This window comes from Diabrotica virgifera, chromosome 5 (assembly GCF_917563875.1).
Source record: "Diabrotica virgifera virgifera chromosome 5, PGI_DIABVI_V3a".
Classification (NCBI taxonomy): Eukaryota; Metazoa; Arthropoda; class Insecta; order Coleoptera; family Chrysomelidae; genus Diabrotica; species Diabrotica virgifera.
This window is the reverse complement of record NC_065447.1, coordinates 8,367,106-8,392,244: the sequence shown is the minus strand read 5'-3', so window position 1 is coordinate 8,392,244 and position 25,139 is coordinate 8,367,106. Positions and strand designations below refer to the sequence as shown.

General features: G+C 34.4%; 2 protein-coding genes across 2 annotated transcripts; one reads left to right on the top strand and one right to left on the bottom strand.

Annotated features, from left to right (window-relative positions):
• Window positions 1-23: 23 nt before the first annotated feature.
• On the bottom strand, window positions 24-1,621 carry LOC114336343 (ruvB-like 2). Its single transcript, XM_028286730.2, has one exon. It carries the CDS (start codon window positions 1,513-1,515, stop codon window positions 118-120), a length of 1,398 nt encoding a protein of 465 aa, XP_028142531.1. The 5' UTR covers window positions 1,516-1,621; the 3' UTR covers window positions 24-117.
• A 1,104-nt stretch (window positions 1,622-2,725) lies between these two features.
• On the top strand, window positions 2,726-24,401 carry LOC114336438 (ATP-binding cassette sub-family F member 3). The gene is made up of 13 exons (XM_028286836.2): window positions 2,726-2,893; window positions 2,964-3,072; window positions 3,127-3,301; window positions 12,141-12,355; window positions 12,432-12,588; window positions 12,793-12,899; window positions 13,011-13,211; window positions 15,584-15,766; window positions 15,829-16,002; window positions 16,396-16,570; window positions 17,093-17,273; window positions 21,745-21,965; window positions 24,078-24,401. The coding sequence occupies exons 1-13, from the start codon at window positions 2,821-2,823 to the stop codon at window positions 24,237-24,239; spliced, it is 2,133 nt and encodes a 710-aa protein (XP_028142637.2). The 5' UTR covers window positions 2,726-2,820; the 3' UTR covers window positions 24,240-24,401.
• The last annotated feature ends 738 nt before the right edge of the window (window positions 24,402-25,139 follow it).

Below are 25,139 nucleotides of genomic sequence, written 5' to 3'. Positions count from 1 at the left end.
AGATATTAAATAAAAAGCAATGATGTCTTTTTAATAGAAAATCTTTTTATTATTAAGAATATTATAAACGAACTTATAAAATAAAAAAATAGAACACATATGTCAAAAAGGCTGCATTTACATGGTTTCAATTTCCATATCATCTTTATCATCTATTTCATTGAACATAAATTCTTGTTGGTACTCTCTCAAGAACTGAACAGATCTTCCTTCATCAAAAAAGAGTTGATAAGCTCTTTTAATATCCTCGACATCAACTTCGTGTGCTTTGCGTTTTCTTGCTATTAAACTCGATGTCATAATCAACTGCATACCATATCGCAAAGAAGTTTCCTTGCATATTCTTGTGAGGACAGTCAGTGCATTATCTGACATTTGACAATCTTCTTCTTCACATCGGATACTTAAGATTTCTCTTAACTCCTTTTCGTCATAGGGTTGTGTGGGGACTATTATGGTTCTGTCTAATAAATCTAGTGGAATGCCATGGGGAGACTTGTATGTTGTTCCTCTAATTTTGGTGATCCCTCTGTTAGTAGCCATAATGACAATTGGTGACATTTCGTTTTCTAATGCTCTATTCAAAAATGAAAAACATTCAATATCTAACATGTGAACTTCATCAATAAATAGAACGCCTGGAATGATTTCTGCTTTACCTTCTTCTCTCCATTCAGCTACTTTGCCATTAATTTGCTCTCTCACCTCTGGTTTAATCTCGCCAGTGTCTCCAGAAAATAACGCCAAAAATCCATGCGTTCTGCTGTTGATGACATCAATTTCGTGCAATGTTACAGTGTGGACTACTTCTTTACGTTTCTGCAATTCACCTTCAGGACACTGTACAAATCTAGTTTGCTGTCCAGTGGCATCGTAGTCCCTAGCTCTAGCAAAAGATCTGCCTAATCTCGTAATTTTACCTGTGGCTTTGTCAATTGTGATCACATCGCCAGACTGGACCTTTTCCTTCAAAATACTGTCAATCATTTTTCCTCCCAAGTCATAAACAGTTTCCATATCAGTGGTTTTCAAGATGAGTTTTCCCACTTTTGCACCAATTCCTGTAGCTGGACGTTCAATCTGCACTTCAACAACTTCACCTTCGATTATTTCACTTTCTTCTTTAATTCGAACACCAATACTTTTTCTAATAGCTTGAGTTATAGCTTCGGTCTTGCTCATTTCTAAAGAATATATTTCGGAACCTGCCATACTTGTGAAAGGGGTATCTTGACCAAGTGCGTGAGCCAAAGCTGTAGCTATTGCTGTTTTACCAGTACCAGGTTGTCCAGCCAAGAGGACCGCTCTGCCGGCAATTCTTCCTTCTCTAACCATTTGTAGAACGATACCTACAGCTCTTCTAGCTGTTACTTGGCCGACCATACCTTGAGACACATGTCTGGCTTCAAGACTATCATCTAATCCTAGACCTCGAATGTGAGAATGGGCCCCAATTCTTTCAACGCGAGTTGTTTCGCGCACCTCGGCTATTTTTGCGGCAGCAGCTGCAGCCATTATTTATTAGATTTTCCACAAAATACAAAATTTGCGGTGAAAAACGTTTGTGGAGCGTTTAAGGTTAATTTTAAATATTGACAAAACACCTACTCTCGATTAAAATTACTCCCAATCGTAATAATCGATTAATACCAAACGAGCTTTATGAGATTTGATTCCACCACCACGAGCTGTCTATATTTTTTATTCTGTCTAAATCCTGATCCACTATTTTGCGCCGTGTAATTTGGGTTGCCTATATAAACTTGAATCGGCGAAATGGGCCTTTGAGTTATGTATTTAAAAAATATTAAGTACATACAAATAGAAATTGGAATAAAATAGAAATGGGAAAAGGATTAATTTATAGATATTATAAAGAAAAGGTATCTAAATGGTTTTCGAGCAACTTTAGAAATTCACATTGTAAGGCATAAATAAATTAAATTAAGTATGTAGGTAGTAATACCTTTTTAGATGTACTTAAAAATGAAACTGAAAAGTTATTACTATAAAGATTGATCTGTGGCTATGTTTGACTTAAATAAATCAACGATTAGATAATATAAAAAATCACAAATTTTATTAGGTAAATTTAGGAAAGTATAGACTCAAAATTCAAAATCAATTGATAAGTCACTTGAAGGCCTTGAAGGTCGGTGAAAAGCTAGGGCTGACGAAATTTAATTAGTTGTTTAAACTCTAGATTTTAATTGCGAAGATGCGAAGCGCGTTCAATGAATCATATGTGATTTGCTTTGCTTATAATGCTAATTATGTCTTATGTCATGGATCATATGGGACCGTTAAAATTGTTTTTAGAAAAACGCTGAAAAGACTATTTAATGGTAATAAAAATCGATATTTACTGCAGTTACATGATATTTAATATTAAAATAGTATTGGATGTGGTAGAATGTAGACTCTTTGTATAATTACCAATTGCACAGTGAAGCTGTTAGATCAATTTTCCGATTCAATCATTTCTACTGTTCACAGTTCTGTGTTTGCTTTTTGAGTAGGTATTTCATTTTCTTGACAACGAAAATGTTCGGTGTGGAAAGAATTAATAAGTGCGTGGAATGCGGAAAACATGCGGAAAAGTAAACATATGATTTAAGAAGACATGTAAAAAGTTCGCAGTAGGCAACCCAAATTACACGGCGCAAAGTAGTGGGTCAGGATCTAAAATCGAGTATATTTTGACAGTTTACATTTACAATGTTTTCTTCTTTTTCCGTCTTTACTGCACGGTGGTTTTAGGTTAGGGTAACTTGTCACATAAATTTTTATAAGAAAATCTGGATTTTACTATTCTAAACAATGGGGACGTGTAGTGAGTACATTAAAAATGTTTTTCCTGCGATAGATGAAGAATCTAAACAATATGTAGAAGGTAAATTTGTTTATTACGGATGACTTATTGCAAATTTCTAAATTACTCTGCCAACTCAAAAATGTTTTAGGTGTATTATTAAATGGTGCGGATGATTTTGAGGATAGTGAAGAAGTATATGATGCAGTAGGAGAAGTTCTAAAAGAAATTTCGAACGACAAGTCCGAAGATGATATTAGGTAAATGATGTTTAACAAACATGCACTAGGTGATCTAATTTCTGTGAGTTTTAGAAATATCTGCAATGATCTTCTATGCATGTTAAAACCGGATAAAGGAGAAAAGGCTACTAACGGGGCTATGAAAGTTTTAAATGCGCCAGTACATTTGGGGTCAATGGTAGACAATACGGATACAAATATTGATGATGTTAAAAGTATATGGCTTATACAACGGGATGATTCTCTGGTAAGTTTTATAAGAAAATAATTATTTTATGGTAGGTGGAGATAACAAAAGTTATCTTCATTTTGGAAAAACATTCTTCACTATCTTGGGCTTTTTTTGTATTAGTGATTAGAAGTTTAACTCGGTCTGTTCTTTGACGTTTCGTAGCATGTTATTTGTACTGATTTGACAGTTTTTGCATTGTACTGATTTTCAATGTCTATGTTTCCATGCCATATATTAGGATGCTATATACATACATGTTACCATTCAGTATCGCATTGTAAATAATTTACAAAGAACTGTCACACATTCTTAGGAAAACGTTTCTGTCCATATCTATCCTTTTTTATCTCTTATCTGAATAAAGTGTATTGTTGATTAACCATGTAATTAATATGAATCTTTCTTCCTGATCTACAGGATGCCCATTAATCAATTGTTTATTCCGGGTAGACTAATTTTGGAAATAATCATTGTTTTTGTTTTCTTTTCACAAGATAATGTCATTAGAGATCTTAAATCATTTGTCTCAGGGCAAAAGGGTGCCCTAGTACTTACCAACTCAACTGTCTGAAGTGTTTGGTTAGTAAGCGGGCCATTGCTTATACCAAGAATCATACTCTTCAAAATCTCTAGGTTCCCCAAGAGGGCTATTCTAAAAGTTAGTAAAAAGTAAAATTGGTTTGTTTCTCCAAAAACTGCAAAATAAGGTAAAATTATTAATTATGTGTACTTCAGTCAGTTATAAGAATCAGCATGTTTTGTTGAGGTCGTTGTTGAGTTAATTCAAAAAGAAAAAACTACAATAAAAACAACCAAATTTAATATCTCGATTAAATCATGAGAAACAGCAAAATATATGGACTGCTGCAACTAATCTTGCATGGAAAAGTAGAAGACAATGAGGATCAGGAAGGCGAAGGATTTCCTGGTTGAAAAATCTATGTATGTGGTTCAACACAACAACCACAAATCTTTTTAGAGCAGCAGTGTGCAAAGCACATATTGCCATGATGGTCGCAAAAAACTGAACTGGATTGGCACTACAAGAAGAAGAAGAAGATACAAATCAATCTACAGCTTTGATAGAAAAAACCTTTTGCTATATACATACATTTTACCATTCAGTATCGCATTGTAAATAATTTACAAAGAACTGTCACACATTCTTAGGAAAACGTTTCTGTCCATATCTATCCTTTTTTATCTCTTATCTGAATAAAGTGTATTGTTGATTAGCCATGTAATTAATTTGTGATGCATTTGGTGATTAAAATTTTGCACATTTTTTATGATGAAAGATCATTTTGCTTAATTTCAGACAAATTAAATACAATAATAACTGTCAAACCGGCAATTGTCTTTTTCAATTTAATATTAATTGTGTTCCTAATTTTACTCATGTGGTGGGAAATTATAAAATAATAAAACAACATCTACATAAAACCTATTGCTGAGGATTAACAAATAAAAGTCTTTATTAATAGATTTAAAAAAGAAAACAAGTTACTGTAAATTTTATAATTTTCATTGTGCTGGAATAAGTCCAATTGGACGGCGTTATGCAGAAAGCTACCAACCCTCAATATCTCAGATATTGGGTTGGATGCATATTTGGACAACAAAATACGAGTTCTGCATTCTGTAAAAACCTACCACCTCTAGATTAATATATAACCTATAAAACTATAAAAATGCTAAGCCACATATTAAATTTATCTGATATTCTAATTTGCAGAAACCTACCAACCCACTTGGTAGTATACTTTTAATTTACAGAAACCTTCCAACCCACTTGGTAGAATTTTAATAAAGCGCCACTTGCATCCAAGTGGGTTAGTAGCTTTCTGCAAATATTGGGGATTTCCATTGTAACTGTACATCTAAATGTGCAGAAAATGTTTCTGTTGAAAGTCGAAAATATGAATTTGAGAGGTTTTGGTCACTAAATTCATATGATGCTCAAACTAATTTTATTGCTGCTAGTGTATCCGAGATTGAAAAAAAAAAAGGTCTTATGGTCGAAATATTGAAAAAAGGAAATTATCTCGAATTTATAAAATAAAGAACACAAAAGTGTGTAGAGAAATGCTTATAAATACTCTAAAGGTAACTGCATTTCGAGTAAACACTGCTTTAAAGAAATTGCATGGTCGGGCTCCTACTAGTGATCAAAGAGGTTTAAAGCAGGGAAGCAAAAACAAATTAGCAGATGAACGAATTCAAGCAGTTGTTAGTCATATTAATAAAATACCTAAATACATTTCACACTACCGTCGGGAACAAACAGAGGCGAAATATTTACCACCTGGTATCACTTTACAACAAATGTATGACATGTACAAGCAGGAAGAAACCAATCCCATAAGCTTAATGTCATACAAGGACATATTCTACACGAAATTTAATTTGAAAATAAAACCATTAAAAAAAGACACCTGCAATGTTTGCGATACTTTTAAAATGAAAATAGATAATGAAAAGGATCAAGAAAAAAAGAGTTCAAGCAGGAACATACGAAGCATTTGCAAGTTGCAGAGGAGGCACATAAAATGAGAAGAGATGATTTCAAGATAGTGACTGAACAAACAGATCAAGAGTGTTTAAGTTTTGACTTGGAAAAAACTCTACCGCTTCCCAGAATACCTACGTACCCTTTTCATACTTGACAGAAAGTTTATACACCCTATGAAATAATGTTAAATAAACGTCTCTGCTCTTACCAGATGCGTACGACAGGGGACAGTGAATGGTTGACCCTTCCCAAATTCTACGCCACTGACGGAATTGCCATTTTAGCGCAATTTTTCAATTCTTCAATACCCTCTAAATAATATACTCTTCATTCTTAACGATAAAATCATTGGTTTTCGAGATATTTCTTACAGGCATCGTATTTTATAAGCGTCAGTTGTGGGTGTATAATGCAGAAATACACAGTGCTAAAGAAAATAGAGGATACTGCTACGTTTGGGTCGAAGGTTCAGCTGGAAGAGGCGCCCAAGAAATAGGCTCTTGCCTTATAAAACATGTTACAACTAAATTAACTCCAGAAGTCAAACATTTTACGCTTTGGTGTGATTCTTGCGGTGGGCAAAATCGAAATATTAAGTTAATACTTACGCTTAAATCAATTTTGCATGGGACACGCACAAACCTAGAAAGCATTACCGTAAAATATCTGTGTTCCGGTCATAGTTTTTTGCCCAACAACACTGATTTCAGTGATATTGAGTCGGCTCTTAAACGACAGCAAAGATTATACACCCCAAATGACTATATCGAGGTAATGCGTTCTTGTAGAAAGCAGAGACCATTGGTAGTAACCCAAATGCATGTCGAAGATTTTTTAGGCGTAATAAACATTGAGAAAAAAATTGATAATCGCAAAGTGACCGAAGATAAAGAAAAAATTAATTGGTTGAAGATTAGGTCAATCAAAATAGAAAAGTCTGACCCATTTAGGCTAATGATACAACAACACGATTTTTCACAACCGTATCAAAAAATTTCTATCAAAAAATCTTCTCGAGGTAGAAGAAACGAAGAAATCTTTAGCGATTTAATACCACTGTGGCCTAACGGGTAGCCTATCGATGAGGCGAAATTACAAAATTTAAAGGAAATGATGCACCTTATTCCTGCTGATGCATTGACTTTTTATCAAAATTTGCAGGGTTCCAATATAACTGAAGATGTTGAGGGTTACAATGTCAATGTTGAAGATCTAGATTTTGAAGTGGATGAAGTAGATTAATATAAAAATTTATTAAATTAATACGTTAAATATTCATATCCTCAACTTCCTGTAAATAAAAATAATTTTTCTAACTTTACTGTTGTTTTTATTTCATATTGTTGGTATTAATTTCCCACTTTGCAAAATGCAGAAACCTACCAATCCACATGAATTTGCCATTTCTCTTTTTAATTTACAATTAAAATATTTAAACATGTAGAAAATACCAAAATATTTATCCACATAAAAAAAAAGTTACAAAGTAGTAGCAACATATCCTACAGATTTTTTAAATCAATAAAAACTTTAAACTTGATTACAGTCGGAAAAATGAAAGAATACCCATGAACGAACATATAAAACACGCTGTATTTTCCTGTCACCGTGTCACAAATAAAATTGTCCAGTGCAAGTACATATAACAATAATTATTACATGTACTTGTGGTGGCCAATTTTTTGTGTGACACGGTTACAGGAAAATACAGCGTGTTTTATATGTTCGTTCATGGGTATTCTTTCATTTTTCCGACTGTATCTCAGTTTGCCACTATTGAGGGTTGGTAGCTTTCTGCATAACGCCGTCCAATTGTAGTCCAGAGAAATAAGATTTTTCTCGTGACACATCCCACTCCAGGCCGAAACCAAATTTTTTGAGTAATATGGACATCTATATTAATAACCTATATGTTTCCTGCAGCCGATTTTGATGATATACATAGTTATAAACAAATGAAGATCAAAAAACAGTAAATTTTCGCTTTTTTCGTCTATTACTAAAAAATGAAGCATTCTAAACAAATTTGAGAATAAGAAACTCATAAATCATATAAAAAACTTCAATATGGCGTTCGCTGAATATGTCTATCCTTATTTGTTGCTTAGAAAATTGCAAAATAAGTCATAAATTTTGAGATTTTATAAATGTTCATAACTTATGTAAAAATTAAGTTAGAACACTTATTACACGGAATGCTGAGACTTCTTGTGCTTAAATTATATTTTAAATTTTAAAGCAATTGGTTAAATAATTTAAAAGTTATTTAATTTGTTTATCCCAAATTCATTTTTTTGCAACACTATATAAGTCAGAAAATTATGAGGTTACAGTAATACTTCGGACAATTTATGAAAGAAGAACATTTATACTATTAGAGATAGTGCAAACACTCCTCACCATGGAGCTGTGCGAAGGCGGAGTCAAAATGTCAAAATTCATGGAAAGACAGAAAGGTTCTATTGTAGACACAGTGCGTTTCGCATGGAAGTGGGGACTGAACTAAATTTCGTCTACTGTGCTGTGGTCAGGAGTGTTTGCACTATCTCTAACTTAATTAAAAAAAAAATGACAAAAAGTAATTTTAAACAGTGTACAATTATTTTGCAAAAACATATCGATTTTTTGCTTACTTATATAATTAGAATAACTTTTTAACAGTTACCCGTAGAAAAATTATTTTTTTTCCTATTTAGAAAGACTAAATTTTTATACACATTCAGAAAGAAAAACAATTGTCCTAGGACAATTACTGACGAAGTTAGCCCCTCCTTTTTTTAATTCACATGTTCTTGCAAAATAATTTTGCAATATTTAGAATTATTTTTTGTCATTTTTTTTAATTAAAATAATAGTGTAAATCTTTTTCTTTCATAAACTATCCAAAGTATTATTGTATGTAACTTCATCATTTTTTGACTTATAGTGTTGCAAAAAATTAATTTGGGATAAACAAATTAAATAGCTTTTAAACTATTTGACTGATTGCTTTGAAATCAGGCCCGTGCGCAGAATTCGTTTATGGGGGAGGTTTTGACATATGTGTATCATGTTAGGTTATGAAGTTAATAAAAAATAATAAGAAACTTTTCTTATAAATGAAGACATTTTATTGTGTCTTGGTCTTGACTTGATATTCAGTTATTATATAATAAATTAACTCTGCGAGGTGTAGAAAAAAACTTCTCCAAAACTCTTTGCGGATCGACCTCGACATCGCGATGTATATTGAGCGAAGCTAATCCGTTCAGCCGATCTTCAGACATTGTTGACCTGAGGTAGGTCTTGAGGCGATGCAATGTTGAAAAGGAGCGTTCATTCGTTGCTGTCGTTACAGGCAGAACTGCCAAAATGCGAAGCATTTGATGTACATTTGGAAACGCATCTCCATTGCACACATCGAGTGCTATAGGATACTAATAGGAATAAGGACTATTGCTAGTGGAAAATTATGTGGAAAAATTCTCGATGGGGGGGGGGGGGTTAGAACCCCCAAAACCCCCCCCCCTGCGCACGGGCCTGTTTGAAATTTAGGGTATGATTTAAGCACCAGAAGTCTCAGCATTCTGTATATTAAGAAGGTTCTAAGTTAATTTTTACATAAGTTACGAATATTTATAAAATCTCAAAATTTATGATTTATTTTGCAATTTTCTAAGCAATGGTAGGGGAGCAAAGTATGCTAAATGTGCAGTCACTCGAGCGCTTTGGGGACCTATTGGGTTGTAAACAGTAGGTCTTAAAACCAAAAAAAGTTAAGTAAAGTTTTCCATTTTAGTGGGCGCTTGCCATTTTTTAATTTAATTTTCCATTTCCAACAATCGTTTTTTCCGATTATAGCGACATCTATCCATAATTCGAAAAAATGTTTCGAATAAAAGTTACTTATTTTTACGTAAGGAATCCAAATCTGCAATAAAAAGTGAGGGTTCCTATTTAAGATTTTAAAGTAACCCCCCGCCCCACATCCATGGGGGGTCGTGTTTGGTGCCTTTCGACAGATTTTTCAAAAATATTGAATAAGTGTATTTTACAGTTTTTCGATCTGATGTTCATTTCGCGAAATATCACGGGATTCGTATTTAAAATATTAAATTAACCCCCCACCCCTCTCCGTGAAAAGTCGTGTTTGGTATCATTCGATAGATTTTTAAAAAATATTGAGCATATATTTTTTAGTTTTTCGATCTGTCATTCATTTCGCGAAATATTCGGTTTTTTCTTGTGAAAATTTGGGGCTCACCCATCTCCTTACGCCCGGCTCAAATCGTCAGATTTTTGAAATATACACTCGTTTGCATGTACTTAACCTACCTTATCTTAATCTGACAATTTCGAGTTTTTTTAAGGGCAGATTTTTTTTTTCGGGCCCCCCTTAACGAACTCCCCTGTGTTAAGAGCCAATATATAGTAGAGGTACATCTGCAGGGTACCAGGTTTCTCACCATATGCTAATCTGACGCGCTCGAGTGACTGCAAAAATCCCCGCTTGGGCTCCCCTACCACAACCAATAAGGATAGACATATTCAGCGAACGCCATATTGAAGTTTTTTATACGATTTATGAGTTTCTTACTCTCAAATTTGTTTAAAATGCTTAACTTTTTGGTAATAGACGAAAAAAGAGAAAATTTACTGTTTACTGATCTTCATTTGTTTATAACTACTAACTAGGTATATCATCAAAATCGGCTGCTGGAAACATATAGGTTATTAATATAGATGTCCACACTACTCAAAAAATTTGGTTTCGGCCTGGAGGGGGTTGTGTCACCAACAGGATATTTTTTTCCTTATCTCTCTGAACTATTGTTCCAAATTAATACTTTTGGCAGTTTTTCCGAAATTATTTCTCTTAAATAAAGATCTCAAAAGTTAAACATTTCTTTTTAGTTTTGTAGTCACAGACTTACTGACCTCTCACTAAAAAACAGAGATAAACATGCCCAAATCTATATTTTATTTAATGATATTGCATCTCCCATACATGCATGTACAAATCTGTTGTAAAAAGTATAACTATTGCATAAGAAACATGATAAATGAGTTTAATGACTGATTTGTTTATTTTTAATGATTTCAGTCATTCATAACTATTGCTCTTATCTGTGCTATATTTTTTGTATCAATTAAATAACATGGCTTTGTGTGTGGCACTAATGTAATAAGAGGTTATCTGTTTTTTAGTTATTAGTTTATCTTGCTTTATTCTTTTCAATATCTTCACACAGTAGTTATTCACACAGCTTCAAAAAAAGAAAAGAAGTATCAAAGTCAAACTTTCAAATTCTTATCAATCTATAGATTGTATCAAAATACCAATCTACGTAAATATACACAAGTGCATAGAAATGGCTGTTTTAAAATGTTAACAAAGTTTGAATTGTGGGAGAAAATATTGTGAGCAAAAAATTTTCTTCTGTATAAATAATTTTTCAATTTGGTTAATAAACTTTTCTCAAATCAACAACCCATACAAGCTGTATCTAATGTGTAAATATTTCAATACGAAAATATCAAACAAAATATCAAAATGAATGACAACAAATAGAGTAATAAGGACAGCGACAATAGGAAGACGATCAGTGGAAGACCACGAAAACGATGGAACAACAACTTACTAGAGGCACATTGAAAAAACAGACAGTCATGTCTATAGAAGAAGAAGAAGAGAATATCAACAAAGGATGAAAGTTGTGGCGTTTGAGGGTAAATACCTCATAAGAAAAAATTAGTAATTAACCATCATCCGATAAGTGAGTAATTTTATTTGATCACTGGAACAATTCACAGAACATTGAAGAATGAGACAAGAAAAGTTACGAGAAATGAAGAGTATGACACTTAAATGGCACTTGGTCACAGATCTTGGTACCATACTGTTTTTTTTCCATTAATGTTTCCATTAAAGTTTTGTAGCCTCAACAAGGGCCAACAGTTTTCTCATTAGTAGTTGTAGTCTCTTCTGGTTCAAATTTCAGTTGACCAGTAAAATCCTGCCTTTTATTACTTAGCACATTGCAATGGCATAGACCCATAGACTGTGTATGACAGTATCTTCTTCCATTTCGTATTACCTGCACCATAATTCATTCACCACCAATGTCCAGTCACTATTTTGGTTATCGTTTTAATCTCTTGTTTGTTGAGATTCATCAAATTGAGAAACGAGTTTGTATCATTCTTGATTATTTTCTTAACCTGGATTTGCCCGTGATGGCTCCCCATTTCTTTTGATAATTCCTAAGAAGCAATTTCTGAACCTTGCTTCTTGCAGCATCTTTGGTGATGCCATAAGATGCCATCATGATGTTGAGTTATACATTTTTTTGTTTTTTATAGAAAGTCGATGCAAGAAAACTAGAAAAAGCTGAAGCTAAGCTACAAGAAAAATTAGACAAGAGAACGAAAGAAATAAAGGTTATAGCACCGCCCAAACTACAGACCGCTACAGCATCGCAAGTTACCAGCAAAAAGGACAGCAAACTAGAAGCCAAAGGTACCAATAGGACACAGGACATAAGAATAGAAAACTTCGATGTTGCTTATGGAGATAGGTAAGCTAAATGAGAAAGAACTACTAACCTTGTAAGAGTTACTATAAAAGGAAATAAAACTTATTTGTCATTTTAGGGTTTTGCTTCAAGGAGCTGATCTAACTCTTGCTAGTGGTAGAAGATATGGTCTTGTAGGTAGAAACGGTTTAGGAAAAAGTACTCTCCTAAGGATGATTTCTGGAAGCCAATTAAGAATACCCTCCCACATATCAATTCTTCATGTGGAACAAGAAGTAAGTCAAAATTAATTATTCAGTTCCTAAATGTAACAAATATAAAAAAGTTATAAACAGTTACAAAAAATATTAATAGATGGCGTTGTAATCGTCTTAACCTAGCAGTGATGCCAATTCTAGTTTTATTTCATCGAAATATGTACTTTTAACAGAAAAAAATGTGACTTCTTAAGCTGATGTGTTTGTTGATTTTAATTTTAGGTTGTAGGTGATGATACTGTAGCCTTAGATAGTGTACTAGAATGTGATACTGTGCGCGAAGAATTGTTAAAAAAGGAAAAAGAAATTAGTGCTGCAATTAATAGTGGGTAAAGTATCCTTGAATTTTTTTAAAGCCAGTCAGTCGTTCCTACAATTAGTCAGAATTTTGTAGTTTTTCACTGTAAAGGTATGTAACTAAAGTATTTTTTTTATTGTAGATCGGTTGATCCACAACTAAACAGTCAATTGACAGAAGTGTATAATCAATTACAAAACATAGAAGCCGATAAAGCACCTGCCAGGGCTTCTATTATCTTAAATGGTTTAGGTTTCACGTCCGAAATGCAACAGAACGCCACTAAGACATTTTCTGGAGGGTGGAGGATGAGATTGGCATTAGCTCGTGCTCTTTTCTCTAGGTATGTATTAAAATTTATATACAATGGATCAGTATTTTTAAAATTACTGGACAGTGTTTGTTTATTTTGGCATGGACATTAGCCACTCACATACATTTTGCGGATGACCAAGTCGTAGTAGCAGCAGATAAGGAAGATTTAGAATTCATGACGAGACGGTTATGGGGTGTTTCTGTAAATAGAAACAAAACACAATACTTATGCATCGGGAATGAAGTAGAAGATCTAATGGTTAACGAACGTGAAACAATCAAGAACTGTGAGGAATATATATATTTGGGAACAACAATCAACAAGAGTGGGCGCACCGAAAAAGAGGTAGAGCAAAGAATCGTGAAAGGAAAAAAGGTGATTGGTTGTCTAAACCCGATGCTATGGTCAAAAGAACTATCTAATCAAAGAAAACATTTCATTTTAACTCCCTCTCTAAAAGTGGAACATGGCAATTTACTAAATCACTGGAACGCCCTTTACTTGCATTGGAAATGGACTTCTGGAGAAGATCGGCTAGAAAATCAAGGCCTGAAAGAATACAAAATGACCAAATCAGAAATATAATGGGAGTCAAGTCAACCATCATAGACGAAATTCAAAGGAGACAACTGATCTGGTATGGTCATGTAGAAAGAATGGACGACGACAGGCTGCCAAAACAAATTTCAAAATGGACTCCAAGGGAAATAAGGAAGAGAGGAAGGTCGAAACAGTTCTGGCTAGGCGGCATTCAGAAGGCAATGTCGGAAAGAAATCAATGTCGGGATAATAACAAAACCGGGATATAATCAATGAGAGACTAAAAACATTATTTCAAAGAGAAATTCCACAAGGGCAAACTGGATTTACCAAAGGTAGAGGTACTCGAGAACACCTGTTGAATATAAGACAGATAATCGAAAAATCTAGGGAATTTAATATTCCACTGTACATAAATATGCTTTATAGATTATCGTAAGGCGTTCGACAGGGTCAAGTGGAGACACTTATGGCGTATACTAAAAGAAGTAGGCGTACCCCAATACCTTATTTCGCTTATAACTGAACTATACGAACACACTACTGGATCAGTTAAAGTGCTTGGCACACTTTCAAACGAATTTCATCCAGAACGGGGTGTCAGACAGGGATGTATACTATCTCCACAATTATTCAATATATATGGAGAGCATATTATGAGAAGAGCACTTGAAGGATGGGAAAAAGGCATCTCAATAAATGGTCATAAAATAAACAACCTACGTTTCGCAGATGACACAGCCCTTCTTGCAAATAGTCAAGCAGAGCTGATTGATCTTATACGACTGGTTGAAAACGAAAGTCAAATATTTGGTCTGCAATTAAACATATCAGAGACAAAGATCATGATAGTGGATAGACTACATAACAATCATCCACACATAACCACAATTGATCGGTTTGAGGTCGTGAGCTCATACTTATATCTGGGATCATTAATCACAAACACAGGGTCGCTACAGGAAGAAATAAAACGTAAATGTGATCTAGCAAAAGTCGCCACAGTAAAAATGACCACAATATGGAAGGACTGTCAAATTTCAAGAGCGTTAAAGATGAGGTTGATCAACTGCTTAATATTCCCAATACTGACCTACGGATGTGAATCTTGGACCCTGAGAAATTCGGAAAGAAGAAAGATAGACGCCACTGAAATGTTCTGTTGGAGACGAATGCTGCGAATTCCTTGGACCGACCATAGAACAAATAATTCAATTTTAAGAAAGCTAAAAGTTAGCCAACGACTCTCCAGTAAAGTCTATCTCCAACAATTAAAATACTATGGACATGTTATGAGAGCAAACACAGAAAACATGGAAAGGCTCATTATACAAGGAAAGGTGGAAGGCCGAAGATCACGAGGAAGATCCCCAACAAGATGGATCGATCAAATTACAGGAATATGCAAAAGACTTATGCATGAGTTAAAAGAAATGACCAGAGACAAAGATCTTTGAAGACGGACAATACACGACATCACGTCGACCACTACACTCCCTCCGGGGGGTCAGGATTGAAGAGAGAATAACAATAACATTAGCTACTCAGCCAGTCTCGACAATTTCATTAACAGAAAGAGAAAGATGGCAGAATATTATTTAGTAACAGGTACTCTTATTACTAAATTTACTAATTATTATTTAATTGACAAGGAATTTGCTAAAAATCAAACTTTTACATTCAAATGCATTCGAAATGCAAACTATTACATTAGAATTCTGCATTGAATAGCATGAGGACGGATTATATGTTTTGACACGTGTAGTATCTGTCCAATGCGCACTTAAGGGGCGCAAGGTTAGAATCTGTACACTGCGCATTTTAATATACTTTTAAATTATGTTTCTTCTTTATTTTAGACCTGATCTCTTACTTCTTGATGAACCTACTAACATGTTGGACATTAAAGCGATCATCTGGTTAGAAAACTATTTACAAAACTGGCCTACGACGTTACTGGTAGTTTCTCACGATCGCAATTTCTTAGACACGGTGCCTACTGATATTCTACACCTTCACTCTCAAAGGATAGAGGCCTACAGGTAAAATTAACCAAAAAATAAGTAAAACGACAACTTTTTTCTATGTGTTTATACAATTTTAGGGGAAATTATGAGCAATTTGAGAAAACAAAGACGGAAAAATTGAAGAACCAACAACGAGAATATGAGGCGCAAATGCAGCAAAGACAGCACGTCCAAGAGTTCATCGATAGGTTTAGGTATAACGCAAACAGAGCCGCATTGGTGCAGTCTAAAATAAAAATGTTGGAAAAACTGTAAGTACTGCAAATTGATACTATACATTACATAAATTATTTGGTGAATTAAAGAGTGTGAACCGATACAGGGGGGGGTATCCAAACAAGACAGACCCTAACCCGGAACACAAATTTATTTGGTTTTATTAATTAATGGAGATTAATGTAAAATCCAGCCATTTGTTTTGGTCCTTCGAGCCGGATTTAAACCAGCGACATATGGATGTCCGCTATTAATATCGAAGCACACTCTCTTTTTCACAGGCCCATGATCCATCAATAGTTGGTATTATATCCTCAGAGAAAAGAAAAATTAACCCGTGTCTCAACAATTGGTGGAGATTAAAGTAAAATCCCACCAGTTATCGGTCATTATGATCGCCATTTTCTAATTGTTATGATTTATTACAGTCCTGAATTGAAGCCTATTGTGAAAGAAACAGAAGTTGTATTAAGATTACCAGAGACAGAACCATTGTCGCCTCCCATTTTACAACTAGACGAAATATTGTTCCGGTATAACTCCGAACGAGTTATATTTAGCAACGTCAACCTCGGAGCTACCATGGACTCCAGAATATGTATCGTAAGTGTTGATCTACATTATAGTTGTTGCTTTGTTATCATGCTAACTATATGGGTTAAGTCGTCACCCCATATATTTTTATTTATAATTGATATAATTTATTGGCACACTTTTCGTTGCAACATTCCTATATGTACAAGTCAATATTTAGTACAATTGTACATATTTGAAACCGCGAAAGTGTCTCAGGTGAGAGAGGACTTGAGTTAAACGCGTTGGTGCTAAGAGTAAATATCCATTTAAGACAAGACTTCTCGAAAACAGTGGTTTTGTTTATTTCTTCTTCTTCATGTACCATCTACTCTAAGAGGCTCGGCAATCATCATGGCAATTCTTACTTTGCATGCCGCTGCTCTAAAGAGATCAGCAGAAGCGCAGTTAAACCAAGCTCTCAAATTGTTTAAGCAGGAGATGCAACTCTTCTTCTACGGCTCCTTCTACCCTGTATTCTGTATTACTAACTGCCTACAGATTAACTAAATTTTATTATTTAGTAACTTACTTTATATTTCCATTTATTAGGTCGGTGACAATGGCGCTGGTAAGACTACCCTTCTCAAAATCATTATGGGAATATTATCTCCGACATCTGGTATGAGAAACGTGCACCGGAATCTTAAATTTGGATATTTTAGTCAGCATCACGTGGATCAGTTAGATATGAACGTCAATTCCGTAGAACTTTTACAACAAACATATCCCGGTAAGTATTTAATTTTGATAATATAATTTAGAAACGACTTAAATAAACTCATTATTGATGAATAAGCTTTTTTGCGCAAAGGATATAGTACATCAGACCACCTGCTGACAATGAGAACATTGATAGAGAAGGCAAATGAATACCAACTACCCGTATTTCTTGCCTTCGTAGACTATGAAAAGGCGTTTGATAGTATCGAGATGTGGACCACAGAACAAGCTATTAAAAATTGTAGAATAGACTCGAGATATAGACAGCTAATACATAATATATGAAAATGCAACTATGATAGTACAACTAGACGAAAATACAAATCCCATCCCCATTAAGAGAGGCGTGAGGCAAGGAGACGTAATATCGCCAAAGCTTTTCAACCTAGCCCTAGAAGACGTCTTCAAAGCGACAAATTGGTCAACACCACCTCAGATTCGCTGACGACGTTGTGATTATAGCGAGCTCATTCGAGGAACTGCAAATTATGATGGAGGAACTCGTAGGCAGCTCCCAATACGTCGGCATGAGAAAAACAAAAATAATGACAAACACAGATGACCCCAGATGTATAACTATAAATGGCAGTGAGATAGAAAAAGTCCAGGAATATATCTACCTAGGCCAAATCCTGAAACTTGACAAATATAACCAAAGTGCGGAAATTACTAGGAGAGCAAGACTAGCATGGGCAGGATTTGGAAAACTTAGTGGGATACTTAAGAACCGCAAAATACCCCAATACTTAAGGAGCAAAGTGTTCAACCAGTGCATCCTTCCTATCATGACATATGGATGTCAAACCTGGACTCTAACCAAGGCAAATATGAATAAACTAGCCACAACAGAAAGAGCCATGTTAGGTATACGATTGTCAGATAAAAATAGGAACGGACTGGGTAAGATCAAAAACAAAAGTTGCCAAACTTAAATGCAGCTTCGCAGGCCACACTGCTAGACAAAAAGACCAACGTTGGAATGCAACAGTACAACATTGGAGACCTTACCAAAGTAAACGACCGAGAAGAAGGCCACAGATGAGGTGGGTTGATGATATTAAAAGAGTAGCCGGAACGAATTGGAAATATGTTGCTCAGGATAGAGACCGATGGAAGGAGTTGGGAGAGGCCTGTGTCCAAACGTGGACGATAGAAGGCTAAGAAGAAGAAGTTTTTTTTAATATAATTAGCATGTTACATTTTTATCTGCATTCTCGTTACTTCACTTACAAACATGACGTTGACATAAATCATAATTACACAATAGCCTTACCTACACTAACTACTACTGAAGCGTTTTACATGTCTGCTCAAATGGGAACAGGGATAGAACCAACTATAAAAATACTTTGGGTCAAAATGGGGCTAAAGAAGAAGGAACAGGCATATAAAGCTTCTTACGTACGACAGCTCATTTTTTGTGCGGTGGCAGGTCGTGGAATCGTTAGGGGGCGTAAGAGGGTTTAAAGAAGACTAACTACCATATCCAAATAAGCAAAGGATACTTACACAGACTTGAGGACTGTCCTACTATTTAAAGAAATTTGGACGCCGTTTGAAAAATCCTCAAATTCACATATCGAGTACTTACTGGACATATTCCGTACTTATGGGAACCAATTGGGGGACATTCATCTTAGATTCCTCGTTGGGTCAAACTGGGCTATTAATTACCATCCTATGGCTTCTATGCCATTTCCTTTTCTCTACTCTAAAACTTATTTCGTTTGTATTAGACCTTTGGTTAATAATTCTCCAAAAAAAGGTTACAGAAATAAAAATAGGTACATTTTATAATGTTTATTTAAACCTTTAGACTTTATTTTTATTATGAGAATAAACATGTTCTCAAACATGAAATGAATAATATTTTTACTATATATTTTTAATAAGATTTTACCATGGACAATAAATATTTTACAATCTTTTCTATTTCCAAAAATACACAAAATTTATTATTTCACATTATTTTTACATACATAATAACTTTTTAGAGCAGTCAAAACAAAGTTTGACTTATGCTGTCAAGTCAAACGTCACTGCCATCTTATCTAATTTACATAAAAATTTCCGAGAATCCATGTTGAAAACAAACTATTAAAATAGTCAAAACCTTTACCAAATTAATATCCACTTGGAATTTAATTAAAATAAACATTATTTCATACCTTTATTTTTAAAACAAAATCCAATCGTCACTTCGCACATAACCAAAATTTTCCATTCAAGAAGGGCGGGGTGGGAAGACATTTAATTTTAACCAAACAGGAAACAGTTGATACCAAATAACATATCATCGGGGTACTTCAATACAGGAATTCTTACAGGAACAGGAACAAATCCATAACATATGAATATATCTAACGTAATGCTGTGAAACTTGGTACAAGCATTCCTTAATATTTACAGGACAAATTGCAAGTCCTTTTCTTCGTTTACCATAACGAAAAAAGCCAATTTAAGCCGGCAAGTGCGATTTTCTGCGAGTCTGTTGAGTTCTACCCAAAAAGATGTTCAACCTTCAAACAAACTTTTAGAACTGACTCTCCTCATCACCTTTCTCAGTGAGAGACGCTCACGCGTCAAGCCGATCACACTCTCTCGGCTGAAACATTGACCAATCGGCGGAGAGAACTCAGTGATCTTTTAAAATTCTGACCAATAATAACAGGGAATATTTCGCGCTCAAAGAAAGGGAAATTAACTCGGGACTTTTCAACGAATCCTTCTAAAATAAGGAATGTTTTCATAAATAAATAGGAAATTTCCTAAGTTTTACAATGTTGTGAAATATTGAAATATTTCCAACAGGAACGGCTTAGGGAAATTTTAATGATGTATAAACTCGCAAAATAAATTAGAAAAATAGATATTTTTCTTGGGATAGGATATAAAATTAATGAATTCTATTAACAAAACATTGTAGCAGAAATTTGTAATGCTACACTACCAACCTATATTTTTTAGCACTCCTCGATTTAAACTTTGGAACTTTACATAGAAGGAAAAATGTCTTAAATCTAAATAATGCTACGAAGACAAATATTTTCCAATAATTTTATAGTAGTTAAGAAAGACTTTACATGGATTTTGAATGACAATTTTTTTTTTTTTTGATAAAAGCTTTGTCAATAAATCTGCCAAAATATTGTCAGAGCATATATACTCAATACATATCACCATATTGTTTTGCAACCAAAATATCTACAGGTTCTTCTATTTTCTGTTAACGTCTTGTTAATATTATATCGTAGACATAAACAATCATATACTATATGTCTTCACCAATAAACAAATACCGTGTTTTGATAGTATGCTAGTAAATCCATTCTTTGTTAGAACTCTATTAAAAATATGATTCTAGAATTTTGGCGACTTTTTAAATCTATATAATGCTATATTTAGTATTAGTCCTTGTAGAGGATAAATTATATTTCTGAATCAAGTTTTCCATTTAAACAAAGAATGTGTGTGTACTTTTTACGCACGTAAGAAGTTATACTTCTATTATTATGATTTCAACGATATTAATATACTTAACAGGTTATCTGTATTTTATTTAAATATTAAACTAACTTTCTTTACCTACCACTTTAAACAAAAATTATTAAAACGATACCAAAAATATAAAAAAAAATATATGAATCGTCCGGGATTTGAACCCGGGACCTCTTGATCTCCGGTCACACGCTCTACCACTGAGCTATATCCCTTCTGCTTTGACAGGTTACAAGATTTCTCATATACTGACCAAGTGAAGTATACAAAAATACTTTAAATATACTTACTATTATTATAAAATATCTTATTCCCGAGGAAGACAAACCCAAATACACAAAAATTATAATAAATAATACATTTACTTAACACTAATATATCCTTTTATATGATATAATATGACTTATTTGCGCTGACAGCGCTGATACATACGTATCTTGAAAGATTAGCAACGAAATACATACTGTCTGTGTGCGCATGCGCCCGGCATTTGATAAAATTTCACTCTCGATCGTAGAGAAGTATAACTTCAAAAACTGGCCATGTTAAGTTGATAAATTTTCCAATCTCTTTGAAGTGGATGAGCCAGCATCATCCTCACTGTGCTCATTCTTGCTACATGTGCATAGGTTGATTTTAGTCGATTCTCCTCCTGTACTTCAAAACACCTTTCAACCAACCTTGCTCTATACGTTCCATCATCCTTCATGTTAAAATTCTATCTTGTATCTATAAGGTTTTTGTTATTATGTACATTAACTACATAGTGTTCATGTCTTCTTACTAAAGCCTCTTCTTGCTTTAGCCAGTTAGCTAGATCGTTTTATAAATTACTTTGGGATGATCAACAATTCAATTTTCGTTGGTGCACTTCTAAAGTCTAAACATATGAATTTAGGAAAGAATAAGTTCCACAATTACTACAAGAACTAGCTATAATACTCATTACCTGAATTTTAATTATATGTATAATTGTTTTTAAGGTAAACCAATCGAAGAATATAGAAGGCAACTGGGCAGTTTTGGTGTTTCCGGTGATTTAGCTCTCCAAACAGTATCGAGTCTCTCTGGAGGTCAAAAATCGAGAGTAGCCTTCGCTACGATGTGCATGGGCCGACCTAACTTCCTAGTTCTCGACGAACCTACGAATCACCTGGACATAGAAACGATAGAAGCCCTCGGCAAAGCCTTAAAGAAGTACACGGTAAGTTGAATTAAAATTTAAAAATGCGTATTTATAACGTTTGTTGTGAGTAAAGGGCTTTTGTTAAAGAATAGTTTCAAAAGTTTTCTGTTTAGTGGTTTTAATCTTTAATCGTGTGATTTTCATACCAAATGAGAATAAATAGTTTCAGAACAATATTAAAAATGAGGATAAGAGTCAGTTTATCTCGTTTAAAATATTTTTACAGTATTTACTAATTTTGAGCGTTTTCTGTCAAAGCAACTTCTTCTCTTCTTCAGATGCAAATCCACTAATGGATGTTAGCGATCACATTTTCCATTAGCTCTCTGTTTCTTGCAATGTGTATCAGAGATTGTATGTCGTTAATCCCTGTCCATTGCCTTATGTTTCGGAGCCAGGACATTTTCTTGGGTCCTATTCCTCCCTTGCCTTCAATTTTACCCTCGATTATAAGTTGAAGGAGCTGGTATTTTTCGTTTCGCATGATTTGGTCCAGATACGTCGTTTTCCTTTTCTTGGCGGTTTCGAAAAGTTGGCGTTCTTGGTTGATTCTCTTAAGGACAACTACGTTTGTGACTTTCGTCGTCCATGATATCTTTAGGATACAGCGGTATGGCGGTAAAGCCACATTTCGAAGGCTTCTAATCTGTTTATATCCCTCGTTTTGAGTGTCTAGTAGGCGACCGACACACCCCTAATTTGAGGCTTAGAAATCGAAAAAACAACCATGATAGATGCATGGCAAATTTTGGTCATTCTTTATGTTTTCGAGGTCGCTAAATGTTTTCGAGGTCGCTAAATCCGAATATGAAGTTTATTTTTATCTAGAATTGGTGGAACATGTTCAAAAATCAAATTGCATGCAAAAATGCGAAAAATCAATTTTGATAATTTTTCATATTTACCTCGCTGTATCTTTGGTCGCTGTAAATATTTCCTTTTGAAAATTTTACTGTGTCATTCCCGAAGAATTTAGATAATAATGAGATTTGTCCGAGATGTTTAAACAAATTAAAAGAGAAGTTGTTAATTTTTAAACATGTCGTCAGATTTCGTTAGTTTCATGTTTACTTAAAAAAGTTGGATGACAAACTTTTATAATTTTAATCAACACAGCATTAAAACATAAGTCATGAAGAAGTTTTCTGGAAAATTTCAAGTCAAAATATGCAATAGGAAAAAAGTTATGTGACTTTATAGACGAGTGGCACTCCCAAAAAAACGCTTAATTCTCGAGATACTGAACACGGTGTGGTAAATGGCTATTTTTGATCATACTTTATGTTTTTGATCACGTGTTGCAATCACGTCCTCGATTAAATTGTATCGTAAGCTCAGAATTCAAAGTTTGTTACTGTGATAGATGCATTAACCTCTGTGCTGAGGTATACAATATTTGTGAAATTATAAATTGAGGATTTGAGATCTTTTGAGCGCAGTCTATTTAGAAGTTACCTCATTAACAAGTTCGTAAGTCATTGTTCGAAGTTACGCCGAGCGTAATTATTTGTTCAACAATTTGTTCGCAATTTGTTCAACATTATTATTGCATCATCCATACGATCGGCTATAAGGACGATGTCATCTGCGAATCTCAAATGACTGAGCTTCTCTCCATTTATATTGATACCATATTCGTTTAGATCTGCCTTCTTAAATGTGTGTTCTAAAAGGGTTGTGAATAGCTTTGGTGAGATGGTGTCTCCCTGCCGTACTCCTCGCTGTATACAAAATGTATTTGTTTGTTGTTCAGACAGTCTTACGCTAGCCGTTGCCTTTTGGTAGATATTTGATCATGTTAATGTAGCGATGGTCTATTCGGCATTCTGTCAATGCTTTTAACATTTTCTGCTGGCTTATGGTATCGAATGCTTTCTCGTAGTCCACGAATATCAGTGCCAATGGTTTGTTGTATTCCGCAGACTTCTCTATTAGGTTTTTTATTACCAGTAAGTGGTCGTTAGTGCTATATCCAGATCTAAATCCAGCTTGTTCTCTAGGCTGATAGAAGTCTAACTTAGCCCTCCAGTCTTAACCTGATATTACAATGAATTGTCCACCTGTCACCCTTCGTATATGTATGGGTTTGGATACTTAAGGGCACTTACTAACGTTTTAATGTTTTTTTAGGGAGGTGTAATTTTAGTATCTCACGACGAACGTCTGATAAGAATGGTCTGCAGCGAATTGTGGGTCTGCGGAAACGGATCGGTCAAAAGCGTGGAGGGAGGTTTCGACGAATACCGCAAGATCGTCGAGCAGGAGTTGGAGGCTGCGGCGCAGTCGAAATAGCATTTCTAAACAAATTATTTATACGGTAATAAAAAAAATAAAAGCACTGTGATTGAGGCATGTTGAAGCTGAGATTGACTGTTCCGGATAATATTGTTTTTGTGTATGATGATGATGTAATTTATTTATTTAACAAATATATAATGCCTTTTTCCAATATTAGTTTTGCATGTTTTTTTATTCCTGCAAATGTCATGGATAATTTCATTCGTGAAAACGCCAAAAATTGCATTATTTAAATTGGTACAATGACGACACTATGTCGATAAACATTTGCATTTGTAATGTCGATAAACATTGTGATAATGATTAATTTCACTAGCTAATTCCACTACCCGATGGCGTGCAATTAAATACTACATACTATCTACGCCGTTGTGCGGAGTTGGGAGATGGACATTAAAGGCAAAAACCATGTCACCTGGATTCTTTTGAGATGTGGTTGTACCAGCGATTATTCAAAATATCGATCAAGAGAATGTTAAATTATTGAGTGTTGGAGAAAATGCGTAAAGATAAGCAAATATTGACAACAGTTAAGCGAAGAAAAGCAGCATGTTTTGGCCATACCTTTAGAAATGATAAGTATGGTACTCTGCACCTGCTCGTTGAAGGATGGATCTAAGGAAGACGAGGCATCCGAAGAAGAAGCTGCGAAACTTAAGTCAATGGCTCGACATCAGGAAGACCAGCACAATTATATATAATTAGTACAAGATAGAGAAGAACTTTATAGTTGATGGTCGCCAGCCTCCGATGAGGAGAGGGCAATGAAGAAAAATTTCACCTATTCTGCTGCTCTAGGACAGAACCCCAATGCTACTTTAAATATAAATGGCGAGTAATAATCTTCATTTCTTCAGTTTTGACCAATTCTTGCACTTATTCAGTGATACAGTG